Source organism: Crinia signifera, chromosome 12, assembly GCF_055691185.1.
Source record: "Crinia signifera chromosome 12, ASM5569118v1, whole genome shotgun sequence".
NCBI lineage: Eukaryota > Metazoa > Chordata > Amphibia > Anura > Myobatrachidae > Crinia > Crinia signifera.
In genome coordinates, this window is record NC_139228.1 from 20136424 (window position 1) to 20154343 (window position 17920).

The 17920-nt window shown below is 47.6% G+C and overlaps 1 protein-coding gene across 1 annotated transcript in view; it reads left to right on the forward strand.

The window, feature by feature from the left end:
• Positions 1-7432, forward strand: part of TYRO3 (TYRO3 protein tyrosine kinase) — a 98255-nt gene extending 90823 nt beyond the window's left edge. Inside the window, exons 17-19 of the mRNA XM_083167518.1 lie at positions 670-829; positions 1554-1690; positions 6203-7432. Coding sequence (XP_083023644.1) covers positions 670-829; positions 1554-1690; positions 6203-6605 — 700 coding nt within the window. The 3' untranslated portion in view covers positions 6606-7432. The remainder of the gene's footprint in view (positions 1-669; positions 830-1553; positions 1691-6202) is intronic.
• The last annotated feature ends 10488 nt before the right edge of the window (positions 7433-17920 follow it).

Below are 17920 nucleotides of genomic sequence, written 5' to 3' on the forward strand. Positions count from 1 at the left end.
ATCAACACAATTGGGCGTACCGGAATGCCAAATCATGCATATTGTCTGATGTGTACATTCGATTGTGCACTCCTGTGAGTCACATGACCCCTACCGGCTGGCCACGCTGGCAACAGGACACTAGAGCGTGCAGCACCCAGCTTATTAATGAAGTATAGAACAGTGATCATTTGCTCTTCATTAAATCCTTCTGGTGTGTACTGGCAATCTGGCATGGTGCGGGATTGCAGATGGGTGCCGCACGGGGATTGCCGGGGGGGGGGGGGGGGAGGCATTGTATCACTTAGCTCACCTGCTCCCCGCTCCCTGACCCTACTGGGATGAGTTCCGGCACTTTCAGCTTCTGCAGGTTTAAACTTTCTATGGTACCTGGCGGCTCAGTACCGCCCTCCAGTGGCCAGCGCCCTAGGTAAATGCCTAGAGCTGCCTAGTGGTGGCGCCGGCCCTGGGAGTATGGCCAACTTTTCCTGACAGCCACGATCTCAGATCATTGTATTGTGTACCCAGCTATTTATATGTATTTATGTGCAATGAAATGTGTGTCCCCGTTTGTAGGTCCATCACCTATAGCATGTAGGCTGTTGCCTGTTCTGGTTCCTGGTGTATACATGTGTTGAGTTGCGTGTGTCATAGATCCTTAACCCTGATTTTCTGTAACACTTGTTCTAGGTTACATGAGGACATGACAGTGTGTGTCGCCGATTTTGGTCTCTCCAAGAAAATCTACAGCGGGGACTATTACCGACAAGGATGTGCATCCAAGCTTCCGGTGAAGTGGTTGGCACTGGAGAGCCTGGCAGACAATGTCTATACCATGTACAGTGACGTGGTGGGTGCTGCATTGTGATTGGATGTGTGGTTACAGTGTACATTCCCTGCAGCACACTGGTGTCTGGGGGATTTACTCAGTGTGTGCTTGTTTTGAAATGATTACTATAATTAGATTTATAGATATATATCTATTTATTAAGGGACCCAGACATGCTCTCTCATGCCAAACCTCTATGGTAGCGGCTAGTTCCCCTTCGCCGTAAGGACTTGAGAGGGGGCAAGGATAGGAGGAGCAAGGTCGGAACTAGTGACCCAAATGGACCCTCACAGGCTCTCTTCGCTCGCCGAATTTTGGGCACTGAGGTCTTGTTCCTTCACTATCCATGCCACCACTGGTTGCCTTTAGTAACCATGCCCGTAGCGTGGCGAGCGTCCGTTTGGGTCCCTTGCTCCTCCTCTCCCCGCCCCCTTTCCTCCCCAGGTCCTTACGGCAAAGGGGAACTAGTCACAACCAAACCTCTATAGTGATCGGCCAGGCCCCCTCTGGAGAGTATCCACACCCATTTCACAAGGGATGTTGCTATGGGCAACCAATCAGATACTTTCTATTATCTTCTAGAAGGTGCTAAATAAATAAGTAGATTCTGATTGGTTGCTATGGGCAACATCACATGTGAAATAGAAGGCCCGTCTTAGTAAATTTTCCCCTTCGTGTACCAAACGTAGGAAAAAATCCTTCTGACTTGTCTTGGTAACGGCTGCATTTTGTAATTGTTTTCTAGTGGGCGTTTGGTGTCACTCTGTGGGAGATAGTGACGTTGGGACAAACCCCTTACGCTGGGATAGAGAACTCTGAAATCTACAGCTACCTCGTTGCTGGGAATAGACTGAAGCAGCCTCCGGACTGCTTGGATGAGCTGTAAGTATAGCACCCACCTGGGCCGTATCCCGCCGACGTAATGGTCTCTGCAGCTTTATAGAGATCTAAAGGAGGGCTGATCAGATATACGGCACGATGAGAGCATCTGCTGCACATTCCATATGGCTTCTGCCGCTCATTAAAAAGTAACTGTATTTACAATATGCCCCAGTGCCCGGGAACGGAGACAGCAGGAATTCATGTTCAGTACATCTCATTCTGTGTAATGCCACCCAGGTGCAGCTGCTGGTTTGGACAACACTAATCCCTACACAAGCTCATGGGATGATGGATTAACACGTGAGGGTCAGGGGAATGTGTGCTAATATAGAGTGTATAGATCCATCTCTGCTGCTGACACATCGCTGTAGACCTTGGAGGAAACGTCTGTGATGGTGAAATTAAATGGTCTTTTAAAGTATATACAAATAAAATCACTTTGAAGACCATATATATCTATATACATACATATACGCATACACACACATATACAAGTACAGAATATCCGGCACTCAATCAATATTAGATACTTGAATGGGTGCCCCCAATAATTTCAAGACAATCACATATACATTAGAAGAAGTGGCACTCACGTTCCTTGAAGAAAGCAGACAATGACTACTGTAACATCATCTCCTTAACGTTTCGGTTATTTTAATAACCGTCATCCGGATACAGTTAAAACAAATATGCAGTTACCTTAAATAGCAGAACACCCAGTGGGTCCATGCTGATGCACCAGCCACACCGAGCCGTCATCGCCGTGTTGCAGAGGTGATGTTACAGTAGTCATAGGGGCAGATGTATCATAGCAGCGCTTATCGCGCCGCTATGATACTTCCTGCTTCGCCTCAATAGCGAGGCGAAGCAGGAAGGGACATCGACAAGATGTATTAACATCTTGTCTGCCGAAGCGGGGGAGCGCTAACTCCCCCCTTCGGCGATGTCCCTTTCTGGAGATAGCGCATCAGTTAATACTGATGCGCTATCTCCTGTCCCCCGGCCGGCCGCACTGGGCATGCGCGGGATCTCGCTGTTCACGCGAGATCCCCAGCGCAGCCCAGACCTAACAGCAGGGACAGCGCTGTCCCTGCTGTTTAGATAGGGCTTCGCCAGCCTGAGGCTGGCGAAGCCAAATCCGGCTTCGTGCGGAACGGTCAGCGATGCTGACCGTTCATACATTCGGCCTGCTATCATTTTGATAGCAGCGCCGATATGGACAGGGGCGCATAGCGCCCCTGTCCATTACCGCATTCCCGGCTCTATCATACATGGGGGAGAAGCGGTATCAGTGCACATAACGTGCGCTGATACCCTTCTCCCCCATAACGACACATGATACATCTGCCCCAGTGTCTGCTTTCTTCAAGGAACGTGAGTGCCACGGCAATGCAGCATGCACTCAGACACTTTCCAATGAGCAAAGAACGGGGTCAAGAAGGACACAACCAGTCGGTACTGTGTATCAACGTTTCGGACAACTAAATCCTTTATCAGGACATAAAATAAACATGTACAAACACTTACATATATAGATGAAGGTGCAATCACCTCTATGCCACAAAATCCCAGACACGCAGGAACCGGTAGCCGGATGGCGTCATGTACCTTTCTGGACATATCTTTTATACAGTCCATAGGAGTGTAACTTTCCTAGGTTTTGTTACTCCGTTAGACATTATTGGTGATTTACAGATCACATGATTGTTGTCTCATGACCAGTCTAAACCAATGTGCTGAGACCTGGCACACCAGAGAGCGGAAAACCAGGTGCCAGAACATTCTTAGTGTATTTTTTACACAATTCAGGTGTAAAACATTTATGTCTTCTCCTTTCCCTTGGCCAATCCGCATAAGTGAACTCTTTAATCCAGTATAACCGATTTCAGATGATGGTTACGATTTCTTTTTGGTTTTATTGTTTTTCTGGGTGATGCCAAAAAGCCTTTCAAAATTACATCATCAACACGAACAAAATCATATTCATACTTCGCCCACATCCCCAGGGGAGTCAGAAGTGTTAATAATAATAATAATAATAATAATAATAATGGCTTTTTAAAGAACATTTTTAATCCCATGCAGACCTGACATTGAAAGGTGGGTGGAAACCTATTATGCTTGAGACTTAGAAAGCTACCAAGTTTAAAGACACATCCACCTTTCCACAAGAAATGGTACAAATGTGTTGCTGCCCATACATTTGTTATTCCAGGAATAATCTAGCAAATAGGATTTATGTCAATTTATTTTTAATCACATATGGCATAATATATACACAGGTAGGAAGGAAACTTACAATTCCAGTTACAGTAAATACTCTTCACTGTAAAGGACCCCATACACTGCAATTTGGGCCCGATTTTCACCCAATTTTGGCATAATGGGTCGTGAAATCAGGTAAAATCGGGCCAAATCACAAGTGTATAGGTGCCCATACACGTTACAATTATTGTATACAATATTGTATACAATATCGCATCTCATCGGATATTGGTTTTGCGATGAGATCAGATGAGATTAGATCTAGTACAAAAAGTATGTGCAGCACATACTTTTTGTACTAGATCTCATCTCATCTGATCTCATCGCAAAACCGATATCTGATGAGATGCGATATTGTATACAATATTGTATACAATAATTGTAACGTGTATGGGCACCTTTAGACACCTGATCCGATGTTTGGTCTGTGGGCATCGGCCCGTAGTGTGAGGTCGGACCTATCGGAATGCAGGTACGAGCGGTGGGCAGGAGCTGCTGATGGGCTGAGAGCTCTTTCTGCCAATCAGCAGTCGCCCATTTATTTAGTTTTTTTTTTTAAAAACGTTCTTGCCCGTGCCGCTGCTGCAGCTCCCCGGTGGTTTATAGCGTGTAAAAAAATGGCACATCAATCACGTGTGAGCCTCTCAGGAAGCTGCCGAGCGGCTCACGTGGGATTTGGATGCGACTTCTCCCCTCTGAGAAGTCGCATAGTATATGGGGGCCTTAAGAAAACAGGATTTGGTGATGAGGTAAGAGGCAATGTGGAAGTTGGTATTGCAGTGCCACCTTGTGGTAGTCTCTCTGAAAGAACGAAACTGTTATCTCCTTTGAAGTTTTATGATTTTTTTTTTATTATGGAAGCTGCGCTATACCATACAGGGGTGGAGAACCTGTTGATGAACTATGCATCCCAGTATGCCCTGCAACAGCTTTAGCATTGCCAAATAGCAAAACTAGCAGGGCATGCTGGGATGTGTAGTTCAACAACAGCTGGAGGGCCAAAGGTTTCCTGTCCCTGCTTCACTAGATTGTAGTTCATAATCAGACTTTTTATATTTATGTATGAATGTTTTTGGTTACGGTATAGAGGGTCGACAGTTAATGGTGGACAATGACTAGGTTGACACCTGGAAATGGTCGACACAATCTTATTGTCGACACCAGTTTTTTGCGTTTTTGTTGTTGGTCTACATGGACACTGTACAAGTGTACCATGAAAAGACAGTGTGGTTTAGGTTATAACCCAGTCTTTATTTGTTTGGTAATGTGGAGAATATTATGCAAAACATTGGCTGCCGTCTTCTAAGGTGTATTGTAGATGTAGATGCCTTTGGTAGTTTTAGTGTTTCCCAACTCCATGTAGACCGATACCTGCTGCAGGTTCAATCTGTTGTATTGGTCTCATCAGCGGCACATCGTGGGTGCCTTTTAGCACCCACAATGTGTTGTGTCCAATCCATAGGTGTGAGACAGTGGTGAAGCACACACCTACATGTGCAGGGGCAGGGAGCCGGCAGTGGCTGGATCCAGGGAGCTGATAGCCGGATTTGCCAGGCAGCGGGGCGAGAAGCGGCTGCTGAATTAAAAATATATATATTTTCATAAATGGTCGGCCACTGATTGGCTGAGAGAATTCTCAGCCAATCAGATGGTAGGCCGCTTATTGGCTGAGAGAATTCTCTCAGCCAATAACTGGCCGGCCAGTCTTTTGAAAATATTTTTTTTTTAAATTGAGCAGCTGCTACTCGCAGCTACCAGCTGGCCGGACCACGCCGCTGCCAGGACCCCGTGGCCCACCCCTGCTGCAGCAGCTCCCCTGTAGTGCACTGGCCCTGACAGAATACTTGGCATACAGCGCTGATACATTGCTGTGTGCTGAGCATTTTGAGCGAACTAGCATTGCTCAGAACGTTCATCAAATCTATGTGTAGGCCCCTTTAGCATGCCACATGCCATGTGAATGCAGGAGGAGGAGGTGTGAAGGATGAATAGAATTCAGAGCAGAGAAAGATGGAGGGGGATTTTCAAACCATATCTGTTAACTATATCATGTAGCATCTGACTGTGGTTGCCATGACACCCTATAGAATTCTAAATTATTAGTAGCAAAATAAGATAGTAAACACCAACATTTGCCACTGTGATAAAAAAAAAAAAATACAGATTGCAAAGTAATGATATAGCTTTTTATTATAATCTTGTTGGCTTGAACTTTAGTTAGTCTTAATAAATGTCTCCTCTTTGCAGGTATGAGATGATGTGTCAGTGCTGGATCACTGAGCCCAAGCGAAGACCCTGCTTTTCGTACTTGAAAAGACGCCTGGAAGCTATATGGGGACGTCTGTCCATACTATCGGCTAGTCAAGACCCACTGTATGTAAACCTCACAGAGACTTGTGGAGCCTCTGCAGCAGACTCTATTTTGCACTCTGCTTTTAACAATGAGGAGGACTGCTGCACAGACAATTCACAGACATGTGGCCCGACAGCAGCCAATAGCGACTATCGCTACATTGTGAACCCTGGGTGCCTTAGAGAAGCCACTGAGAGGCCTCCTAACACACAAACTCCAGAAGCTAGAGGTCTCCTAACTGAAGAGGATGAAGATGAAGAAGAAATTCAGGAAGCTTGTGTTGTCATTAACCTTTAGTACAAACTACTTACCACTGCAAAGAGACTTACAGCGGGCTGTGATACCTTTTATAGCACCAAGACTATAGTGGTTGCTACTTACTTAAGCCATGTCATGTGACTATTTAATCAACAAAGGATTCTGGGAGGCCCTGTATCGGTTGCTATGAATTTGAGTCAACCAACAGTTTTTTTTTTTTTTTTATTCTCATCACAATGGAATAATCTTTCTTTATTATACAGTATTAGAAGCATCGTACACCTTTATATGAAATCTGATCAGTTGACAGTTGACTGCAGGACAGGTCTTAACGTGTGTCTTCACACTTCCGAATAATGATGTTGCCCATATAATAAGTAATTCCTAGGCGTTCCTACGACGACACTTAGATGTATATTTTTTTTTTAATGTGAATAAAGATCATAGTTGGCAATCTTTTTTTTTTTTTGTTTACTTAAATGGTATCACAGCCTCCGCAGGCTTGCAACGTGTTCAGGTGCGGCTTCTCTACTTCATACGAAGCCCCAAGCCAACCTCTAAATGCAATAGCTGAAACATGACGAACGTTGGAGAAAGAACCTGATTTTATCTTCAGGTGCATTGACTTTTATTTTTTAAGAAACTTTGGGGAACGGAGAGAGAATGATCACCTCATTACTGATGTTTTCAGCTGGCGGGGAACGGTGTTTGCATCACTGCAGATTTGTGGTTGCCCTAGGAAACGCTGGGTGGTTGCATGTGTCGTATCTAAGTAATCTATGTTGGGGGCGGAGGGGGTTTTCCAGCTAAGCGAACAAATGTTGTAACTTTTATGCTTCCAGAACCAAAATAATATTTTTCTAGAATGTGTGACTTTTTGGATTTCTTTACATCGGTGAAACCTGAGTAGATTTGGATTTTACTTTTGTATTTGCTGAAACATCTTGGTAGTTAACCCTTTGAGTGACAATGTTGCTGTGAGCGATTCTCAAACTATCTGTTAAAAATACCAGCGCCGCTCACAGCGACTTTTCTTTTAGTATAAATAGTGTTCCCTCTAGGAATTTTTGGGGGCAGGGCGCCGCTGTACGGGGGAGCGCAATGGGGGCAGACCGGGCCCGTCATCGTTGTACAAGGTCCCGGGTCGCCGACATCACTAAAGGGGGCGTGCCCGGGCCACGTCGTCATTAAAGGGGGCGTGCCCGGGCCGCGGCGTCACTAAAGGGGGCGTGCCCGGGCCGCGGCGTCGCTAAAGGGGGCGTGCCCGGGCTGGCGCATCACTAAAGGGGGCGTGCCCGGGCTGGCGCATCACTAAAGGGGGCGTGCCCGGGCCGCTGTGTCACTAAAACGGGCGTGCCCAGGCTTCCTCCGTCGTGCAAGGGGGCGGGCCTGGCCCCGCCGAAGTCCCTGAGCTGCCGGGGAAGCCTAGCGCCGCTGAGATTGCAGTGCCTGGAGCTTCCCCTGGCACACCATTAAGTCAGGCAGCAGGCTCTTCTAGCGGGAACACTAAATAAATACAAATACATCCAAGTCCATTCATTGACGTTTCGTAGCTATTGCACCCAAAAAAAAAAGAACAGTCGCTGTGAGCGGCGCCGGCATTTTTTAACGGATATATTGAGGATCTCTCACAGGGGGTTTAATAAAATGGTTTTCACACCTATTTTGACAAATTCCCTTGGTACTCAATGGTTAATACTACCCAGTGCTGATTGAACCACGATTGCCCTGTATGGGAATCAAGAGGGTTAGCAACACTTTAGAAAACAGGTCGTTTATTCTTCGGCTAAGCACATATGAATGGGGACACCTTGTCCCAGTTGTTTAGGTTATTTAGCACTGGATTTCCCTAGGAGTAAACTAAAGGCCCCCATGCATTAGTGAGTCTACGCAGTAAAGGACAATGAACTCTGACCTTCCCACTGCACTTGGGCCAATAGGGGATTCCCTGCCTGTTCTGACTCCTCCCACGGTGGGTGTGTAACTTGCTGCAGCCAAACCTCCTGATCAGCGTCGGCTGGTGACCACCGGCCCCTCACCATAGACCTGGCCATGCACGGTATGTGGCAGAGGGTGGATATAGGGGACACTAGACTCAACCTAGAACAGCTGGAGAATGGCGCATTCCTATTTCCTCTGGATACAGATAGTTGTTGTGGAGGAAGATGTTCATCGCTAAAGTGGTCTTCACAAAGAATTCCATTGCAGAGGTTACCTGGGGGAATACTGCACACAGAATTTTCTTAAAATAAAGCACCTCTCCAGTAGAATAATTTCCGTATATAAATGGTGACCAGTTTTTGGAGGAAGATTTGAATCCTCATATGTACGACTTATCTTGTAGAATTGTTTTTGCCCAATATTTTGAGGGGTGTGATTTAATTCTTGAGTTTATGTTTTTTGGACATAAGCTCCAGGTGGATGGTGCCCTAGTTGGAATGGATTTTGTGGAACAGAGCTGTGAATTAGCAACACTGACCACTGTGCTGGCCAGAAGTCCGCGAAGCGCGTCTGTCTGAACGCACTAATCTCAAAAACTTCTGGACCCATTTTTTGCAGTTGTTGCTATTATATAGAGCAGTTCTCGAGGAAGGTTTAGATCAGGCATGTCCAACGTTGGCCCTCCAGATGTTTTGAAACTACACATCCCAGCATGCATGCTTTGCCACAGTTTTGCTATTAGAGAATACTAAAACTATTGCAAAGCATGCTGGGATGTGTAGTTTCAAAACATCTGGAGGGCCAACGTTGGACATGCCTGGTTTAGATCTATTATTGGCCTATCACGTATGGGAGCCGAGCAATTACGATTTTAATGCATCAAGTTGAAGCAAAATCGCTGTGGCAAGGCCAGGCGGTGTGTGTAAGAAGACTAGGCGAGGGGTGGGGTGGCCTGGTGACGTCAGCACACCTGGTAACCGCTACCAGCTGGGCTTTCCCTCTCTAGCTGCTGCCAGCTCCCAGTCACTGGGAAGGGAGGCCACACTGCTGCTGGGATAGTGCCGGGTGAGGGGGCGCGGCTGATTGGGCGACGTGGGTCACGTGGTATCTCTAGCTGCGGCTGCTTGGCCACCCAGGAATCAGCGGCAGCAGCAGTAGTTTGGACAGAGTGCAGCCACGAGTCAGTAAAGGGAAGGGGTGTGGTCAGAGAAGCACAGTGCTGGGTGGAGTGCGTGGGCTGACAGCACTGTCTGTGCCAGTGGGGAGTGAGAGGCTGGAGAGTGACTCCCTGGGCAGCATGGTGAGCACCAGGCCCTGAAGTTTGGAAGGGGGCGGTGGCTGTGGAAGTGACAACTAAGCAGGGACCTTATTCTGTCACTGATACCCAAGAGGGAGATCCCAATTTCCTCTGTACTGCCACAGACAGCCCCCTGTTACTGAGCCATTACTGTCATCATCTATGCATAGAATATAAGAAAGTACCCAAAGTACGAATCCTTTGCAGGTATCTTTGTTGTCTTCCCAATAACTGTACCCATGAAGAAGGGGCGGGTCACTAGTTCTAGGTAAGTTATATAAATTGATTTTCTGAAGGTTACCAGAGGGCTCTGCTGGGAAAGAACTGGCTCATTACCTGGTGGCACATATGTGAATTGGGGTTCGTCAGTCCAACATGTAGATGGAAGATTTGCATGCTGCTAGCGAAAATGTTGCAAAAAAGGATAAGAAACTGACGGTCATGTAATTGGGCATTATCCTAGTCACATTACTGAGGTCGGGGGTTAATTCACCACCACTGAGCAACCGCATACCCTGGTGGCAGGTATCCCTGTGCTGCTACAAGGAGCGGTTGGGAACAGCAGCAAGGTAAAGGTGATTTATTACTATACAATAATACCTTTCACACCAGCCTAAATTCCCGGGTTGGTTCCGGGAACAACCCGGGACTAGCGCTGGTGTGAAAGGTTCCAGGGACAAATTCCCAGGTTAATTTGCTGGCAATTCAACCCTGCTAGGTAGCAGGGTTGCTCCCGGATCCTTCCCGGACTACTGGCTGGTGTGAAAGGTGCAGGGACATGTCCCTGCTTCCTGTGTTGCCTCTGCTAATGCTGATTTGCTAGCAGTGCAACTTCCTGTTGTGGTGGACGCTCAGACACGCCCAGAGGCAGCATACAGCGTGCAGGGAGACAATGTGCATGTTCTGTGACACCACAGACCCCAGAAGTGCGTTTTAACCCCTGACAGCCTGAAAGCCAAGAATGTCTGCATTGGCAATCACACAGCATACAGGAAGACACTGTGCAACCTCTGTGGCACCACAGACCCCAGAAGTGCTATTGCACCCCTGAAAGCCTGCAATGTCTGCAAAGACCCGCCCACCCTCTCTCCCTTTACCCCTCTCCCTAATCACCTCATCTTTGTGGGTCTGTGTTCAGTCGCAGTGGAGCCGGGGGTATTATTTGAAATGTGGAGGTATGTGGTTTATCACAGCAGCTTGACGTTCTGGGGGCCACTAAACTGCCAAGCATATTGAAACCAAAAGGTGCAGTGATGTATTAACCCCGCCTATTTTAGCAGTGGTCCCGCCTACATTTAGTTTGGTGCTGCCCACAAGAGGCCACTTCTAGAAATTTTCCCAGGGCCACATTTAGTTCCCAATCCAAGTGTGATGGGCATGTGCCAAAGTTCCATTGTGAGTACAGGAAAGGAACCCTGCTCTTGACGTATGCTGCATCTAACATGGGGCAGTGCAAGTGACAATACTAATGATGATGGTGGTAACTGGCGTAAAACCAGTGGGCAGAACGAGCTTCTGCTTGCTGATGTGCAGTGGATTAGCACTATAGATTCTCACTGTAGAACAATGCAGTAAATCTGGCTTCCATGGCAGCCTGTCCGTACACACTGCACAAAATGCAGCACTGCCAATATTGTTGATTATATCGGCGGTGCAGTAAAAACGAATGACCTACGGTTAAACGCTGAACAGTAACGATATCACACAGTGCCGTCACTGGGACCCCTGCAAACATGCAATCACTCATGATATCGGATATTGGACTGCATGTTCAGATGAATGGGCAGATCATTAACCACTTCCACCCTGTCTCAGTCGCAGATTAGCAAAAGCCTCAATTACACAGATGGCATTCTCTCTTTCTGGGCGGTATGCAATCCTCCGCCGACGGGGGAAATAAATGCGGGGTGCCTATTCAATGTCTTTACCAACAACATTGAAAAGGCATTACGGCAGAACGAGACGATAATGGGATCGTCGCAATCCCGGCCGTATCTTGACAATCCACGGCCGTTTATGCGGACATGCCCCCTCTTCACTGATCAACAGGCGGGACATTGAATCCCGGCTGACGATTTGCTGTTGGGCAAACCGCAAATGTGTCAGAATCACGGCTGTTGTGACGAACCAACAGTCGTGACAGTGGCGTAACAGAAAATTTTGCTCCCCCCGCCGAGACAATATCGCCCCCCCCCGGGGAGCTGGCAGGGGGGTCCGTGTGGCGCGGGGGTACCTGTGGTCAGGGACTCAGGAGAGCCTGGAGGTCCCTGCGGCGCTGATTATGAGTTGCAGGGGTCCCAGCAGCGAAGTGGAAATACTGCGCTATTGCCGTGCGGCCGCGCGGGAAGCACTTCTGACTCTGAAAACACTGGGCGCATGCTGATTGGCTGAGTCTCAGCCAATCAGTGTGCGGCCGCGGCCAGTGTTTTCAAAGTTAGAAGCGCTTCCCGCGCCGCCGCACGGCGGTAGCGCAGTATTTCCACTTCGCTGCTGGGACCCCGGCAACTCCTAATCAGCGCCGCAGGGACCTCCAGGCTCTCCCGAGTCCCTGACCACAGGTACCCCCGCGCCGCACGGACCCCCCTGCCAGCTCCCCGCTGCACCCACAAGCAGTGGGGAGCTGGCGAAGAAACAACAGCGCCCGCAGACCCCCGGCGCCTCCCCGCCAAAGCGGGGGCTGCGGCCCTTTAGTTACGCCACTGAGTCGTGATCTAGGATTGCAAACCCGCCTCTGGCCGTTGGCTTTCACCTCACAGTCCACTGGCACTGCTCACATTGGCACACAGTATTGTAGTATTTGTGGTAGCAAAAAAGGGGCATGGCCTCAAAGGGTATGGATGTGACCTTGTGGCCTGATTTTCACGGGGGTTACACTGTCAGGAGCTAAGTGCTCCAAATAATATCACAGTGCTCATGTGACTGGGAAGGAGTTTTGGCATTGCCAAGGTGCACCCCTGTACTGATGCCACTGTGACAGCTCTAAGTTAGGATCTTCCTGTGAATAAAGAATTATCATTTTTGGTTAAGTGGTTTGCCTCTGATAAATATAACTGAAGGGTTGTGGTGTGGCGCTCAGACATTCCGGGTCTTTAGTCCGACATCGGAATCCTGACTGCCGTGACTTTGGCAGGGGGGCTAGCGCTACGAAGGCCCCTTGCAGGTTTCCCTGCGCTCATCACGCTACGGGCTTGGTGAGCTTGCTACAGGTTCTATTCTCCCTCTAGTATAGCCTTTGTAAGGTGGTATCCCGTCTGTCAGGCATTTAACGGTTGGGATTCTGATGTCGGACTAATGACCGTCGTAATCCCGACTGTGAGAGCATCATCCGGCACCCAACTAAAGCTACACACTGCGGTAAATATGCTCCTCTTCTCTGGATAATGCATTGCACAAAATCCTTCATTTAGTTTTCTTGTTCCAAATGATAATACGCTTTGGAGCTGCAGCTGATTTGCGCACATTGACCACGCACAAATACACCTCAAACTGATATCCTAGTTATGATTCAGTTTTATCACAAGATTGAATAAGTAAATGTTCTTAATACAGTTAATTAATACTAGGCAGTCATAATTAGCAGCCTTTTGATTAGACAGAGAGGTAATTAAGGGTTATAAGGCATGAATGGAATTAATTGCGGTAATTAATAATCAAGAGGGATTCGTAATACTCAATAACATTGAGTCTATAATGGGATACAGTAATGTAGTGATCACAAAACTGCTGTATTATATGGTGGTTACTGGGATGGAATGTATGGCAGTCACGGTCATGTTTTCTGTGGTGTCACGGTGATGCTCTTCCTATGGTTTGGTGGTTACCAGGATGCATTCTATATAGCATCGCTTTCATTGGGATACCTTTAGGGTAAGGCATTCACTAAGATGTTTGCTCTATGATATGGTGGTGTCACTAGGCGAGCTGTCATTGGTTAATACAGGATTTCTAGAGGTGCGGTTTCCAAGAGAGTGCATGAAAAAGCCTGCTTAGTAAGTCTTTCTGTAGTACTACCCCAATACTTGTGCTGTTATTGCTATCTCAGGATAGTGGTAATAGATGAATAAAGTGGGTGGTAGTCACTAAGGGGTTTATTCTAGTTCATTCTTTCTGACAAAATCCTTCTTAGATGGACAAAACCATGTGCACTGCGGGTGGGGTAGATGTAACTTGTGCAGAGAGAATTAGATTTGGGTGAGTTATTTTGTTTCTGTGCAGGGAAAATACTGACTGCATAATTTTACACTTCAATATAGATCTAATTTTGAAGAAAAACCCCACCCAAATCTAATTCTCTCTGCATAAGTTACATCTACCCCACCCGCAGTGCACATGGTTTTGTCCATCTAAGAAGGATTTTGTCAGAAAGAATGGACTAGAATAACCCCCTAAGTCCGGTAAGTATTGGCACTCACCTATTTAAGGCTGCAGTTAACAACAGCATTGAAGGGTGTCAGATCTGACTTTGTTTTGTTGGAATCGCCAGTGGATTGTCTAATTCACAGCCATTTTTTTTGCCAATCAGCGGCCAAAGCATCTACAAACAATATTAATAAAACTTAAATTAGCAATATTAAACCTTCTAGCAGCAGCAAAAAATACGGAAAATATAACCACTAACCAGAATAAAGCTGCATTTTAGAAGGAATACTAAATAACCAATTAATAGATTCAAATGTTTTACAGATTACACAGGTAGAGCACAATTATTACAACATACAAATTAATCATCAGCAGCAATTGGCACACGGGTTGCGTCTTACGGTTGTGCGAGCCTGATGGCGGGGACTTCTTAGATGGCAGATGGATACGGCACCAGAAACCCTACACGTTTTGTCCTGTAAAGAGGACTTCTTCAGGGGGTTATAGAAATGTGTTTTATATTCAGTGCCCTATGGTTCTTTTGCCTGTATGTTATTTATTAGGTTCCACTTCCTACTAATAAGGGTTCCAACTAGGGATGCCAATCCCGGGGCATTGTTTAAATCCCAGGATACAGGATTGAAAAATCCTCAATCCTGGGATTGGCATCCCTAGGGGGAGATTCTCTAAGCTAAAAATGCGGTAAAAACCCTGTTATCGGGGTTTTTACCGCATTTTGGGATGCTGTAAGCATCCCCCGCCGGGTTACCGCGGCGGGGGGCATCGCCAGAAAAATCTGGCGATGCCCCATAGAAGCCAATGGGCTTCTATCGCAACCCTCCGCCGACCCTCCACCGCCCCGCCCCCTCACCTGTGTCTGGGCAGCACAGCGCAGTGCTGCCCGGACCTGTGACCTCCTCCCTGCACTGATCCTCTTCCGGGTGCAGGGAGGAGGAGAGCCCGGCGCAGCAGCAGCAGCGTAGGGTGTGTGAGGGAGGGGAGAGCCGCCGGGACCTGCTGGGACCCGGCGACTCTCACCGCAAAGGACAGCTTTTAACGCAAGAGCTGTCCTTTGCCTTAATTATCGCATATGTTACAGCATATGCGATAATTAAATATGCGATGGGCGGAGAAGGGGGGCGGAGATTCTTAGAGAATCTCCCCCCTAGTTAGAAGGGGTCCCCACCGGCCCCCACACATTTACTTACAGGAGTGGGGCAGACAGCAAAGGGGGTGCCCAGAGACTCTGAACATGAGCGGGCGGGTGACACTGGCAGCAAAGCGGTTGGGTGCTAGATGACTGCAGCAGCAGAGTAAGCAGTGCAACTAGCGCAGCGTGACCTCTTATTGTCATGCTGCGCAGGCTGCACGCCGGGGTTGGGAATGTCGAGCAGCGTCTGAGCAGTCTAATCCTGAACAATGGAACCAGGGTGGCCAATCCCGGGCTCAGCGGGATCCTGGGATTTTTACCACAAAATGTGGGGGTGCATTCATTGAGGCGGCGCACAGCACTTACATGTTTGCTAGGCTGCGAGTATACGCAACCTAGCAAACAGGTATGAATTAGGCCCATAGTAAACTTGGTACACACTTACATATTTGGGGTGATTCAGGTTGGTTTGCAAAAGCAAACTCCTCCTTTAATGGGCAAAACCATGTGCTCTGCAGGTGGGGCAGATGTAACTGGTGCAGAGAGAGTTACAGTTGGGTGAGTTTTTTGTTTCTGTGCAGGGTAAATACTGGCTGCTTTATTCGTACACTGCAAATTAGATTTCGGTTTCAACACACCCCACCCAAATCTAACTCTCTCTGCACTTGTTACATCAGCCCCACCTGCAGTGCAGCATGGTTTTGCCCATTAAAGAAGGAGTTTGCTTTTGCAAACCAACCTGAATCGGTAAATGGAAACTTAGAAAAGAAAATTCACTTTGTGTAAGTAACTTTTTTCCTGTGCGTAATCTTCCATGCTGCTGCTGCTGCTGCTTTCTCCGAACATGAGTTCTAGAACGTTCCCCTGCTGAGTGATGTAGGGTGTTGATGAGGGTGGGCTTCTAAGCCATAATGAAGCACCATAGAGTAATGATTCCAACATTTAGCATCTTGCGGAGCTCCTGCTGTATCCGTGTGCTCACTGACGGCAGAGGATGATGCACCTCAGTAACAAGTCTGTTTAATGTTCAGCGATTACTCATTCAGCCTCAGGCTGCAATGTTCACCAACTGTGGAGGGGAATGGAATACTCTTTTCTGCTGAAACCACTGATACAACCAGTTAAGTCAATGAGAAGGGTTGATTTATCAGTAATCCTATATTCAATGTGATCTTGGCATTCGATCGCAGAATTGCAGTGTGGGGTTACACAGGTCCCATGTATCAGGGGGTATGAGTCATTAGGTCGACCCACCAAAGGTCGACATGCATCAGGGTGACCACAGAAGGGTGACATGGCTTAGGTCGACACCTCAAATAGGTCAACATGCTTAATGTTGACATGGTTGGGAGGTCGACACAAGCATTAGGTCGATAGTGTCTAGGTCGACAGTCAAAAGGTTGACATGGGCTTTTCACTTTTCTTTTTGTCCGGAATGCTGACATGGTCGACATGGACACTGTACCGGTGCACCGCGTCCCCTCACATGACTTGCTACGCTCGGCACAATGTTCTATTCTATTCTCCATTCACGCTCTGGTGGATGATAGGGCATGAAATACCTCCTGTCGGCACATGTCGGCTCAAAACAAAGTGAAAGACCCCATATCGACATTTTGACTGTCGACTGAATGCTTGTGTTGATCTTCCAAACATGTTGACCTTAAGCATGTCGACCTTCAGTGGATCCCATGCATGTCAACCCTTTGTGTGTCAACCCAACGACTGTATACCCTATCAGGAAGCAAATGCAGGAGCAGGCATAGACATTTATTGGGGAGGGGTGGGGGTGGGGGGGTACGGTTGCCCAGAAACCCACCTTTCCAAGAGCCACTACATGCAGTATAAAGGGCCTGATTCAGACCTTCTCGCTAGGCTGAGTATATTCGCAGCCTGGCAAGCAGGAAAAAGCTGCCCGGCCAAATGCCCGCCCCACAGCTTGAATCTGCTCATTGACATCAACCGTCCACCCCAACCAGGCATTGAAATGCCTCAGTTTGCAGGGGTACGCCCAGTGTTTCTGTGGGCGCACCCAGAAAACACTGGGAGTTTCCCTGCTTTCGCCCCTTGACCTTCCATTCTGGAACGAACACCCGGCAAATGTGAAACTCCCCGAAGGCGTTCGCTACGGGGGTTTGCACATGTGCCTATTCACACATGCACAAACCCCTAACATCAGACGGGGGAGCGAATTCGGACTGCAACGAGCGCTCTGAATCACCCCCAAAGGGTGGAATTGAGCTGATGCACATTCCCTATGCCGGCAGGTTTTCCTACTAAGTCCGCTGTGTGTTTCTGTCATACCTCCCAAATTTTCCGATCCCTTGAGCGGGACTTGCTGTGCTAAATTTGCGAGTGCTCCCCTCCCCATACTTAATAGATTCCATGTGCCTGCGGTTGGTTGCTATGGGCAACAATTTTTTTTTTTTGTTAGCTTTATCAAATTGACACTACTTCCCTGAAGAGAACAGTCCTGCATTTTGTAAGAATATAATGTAAGTTATGAAGGTTCTTGGACATCAGCTCCAGACAGATGAGCTGACGGGGAAATTAACGTCTGTCTAGATCCCTTAGAAATTAAGCACACAGCACCCCGTGTGTATGCCC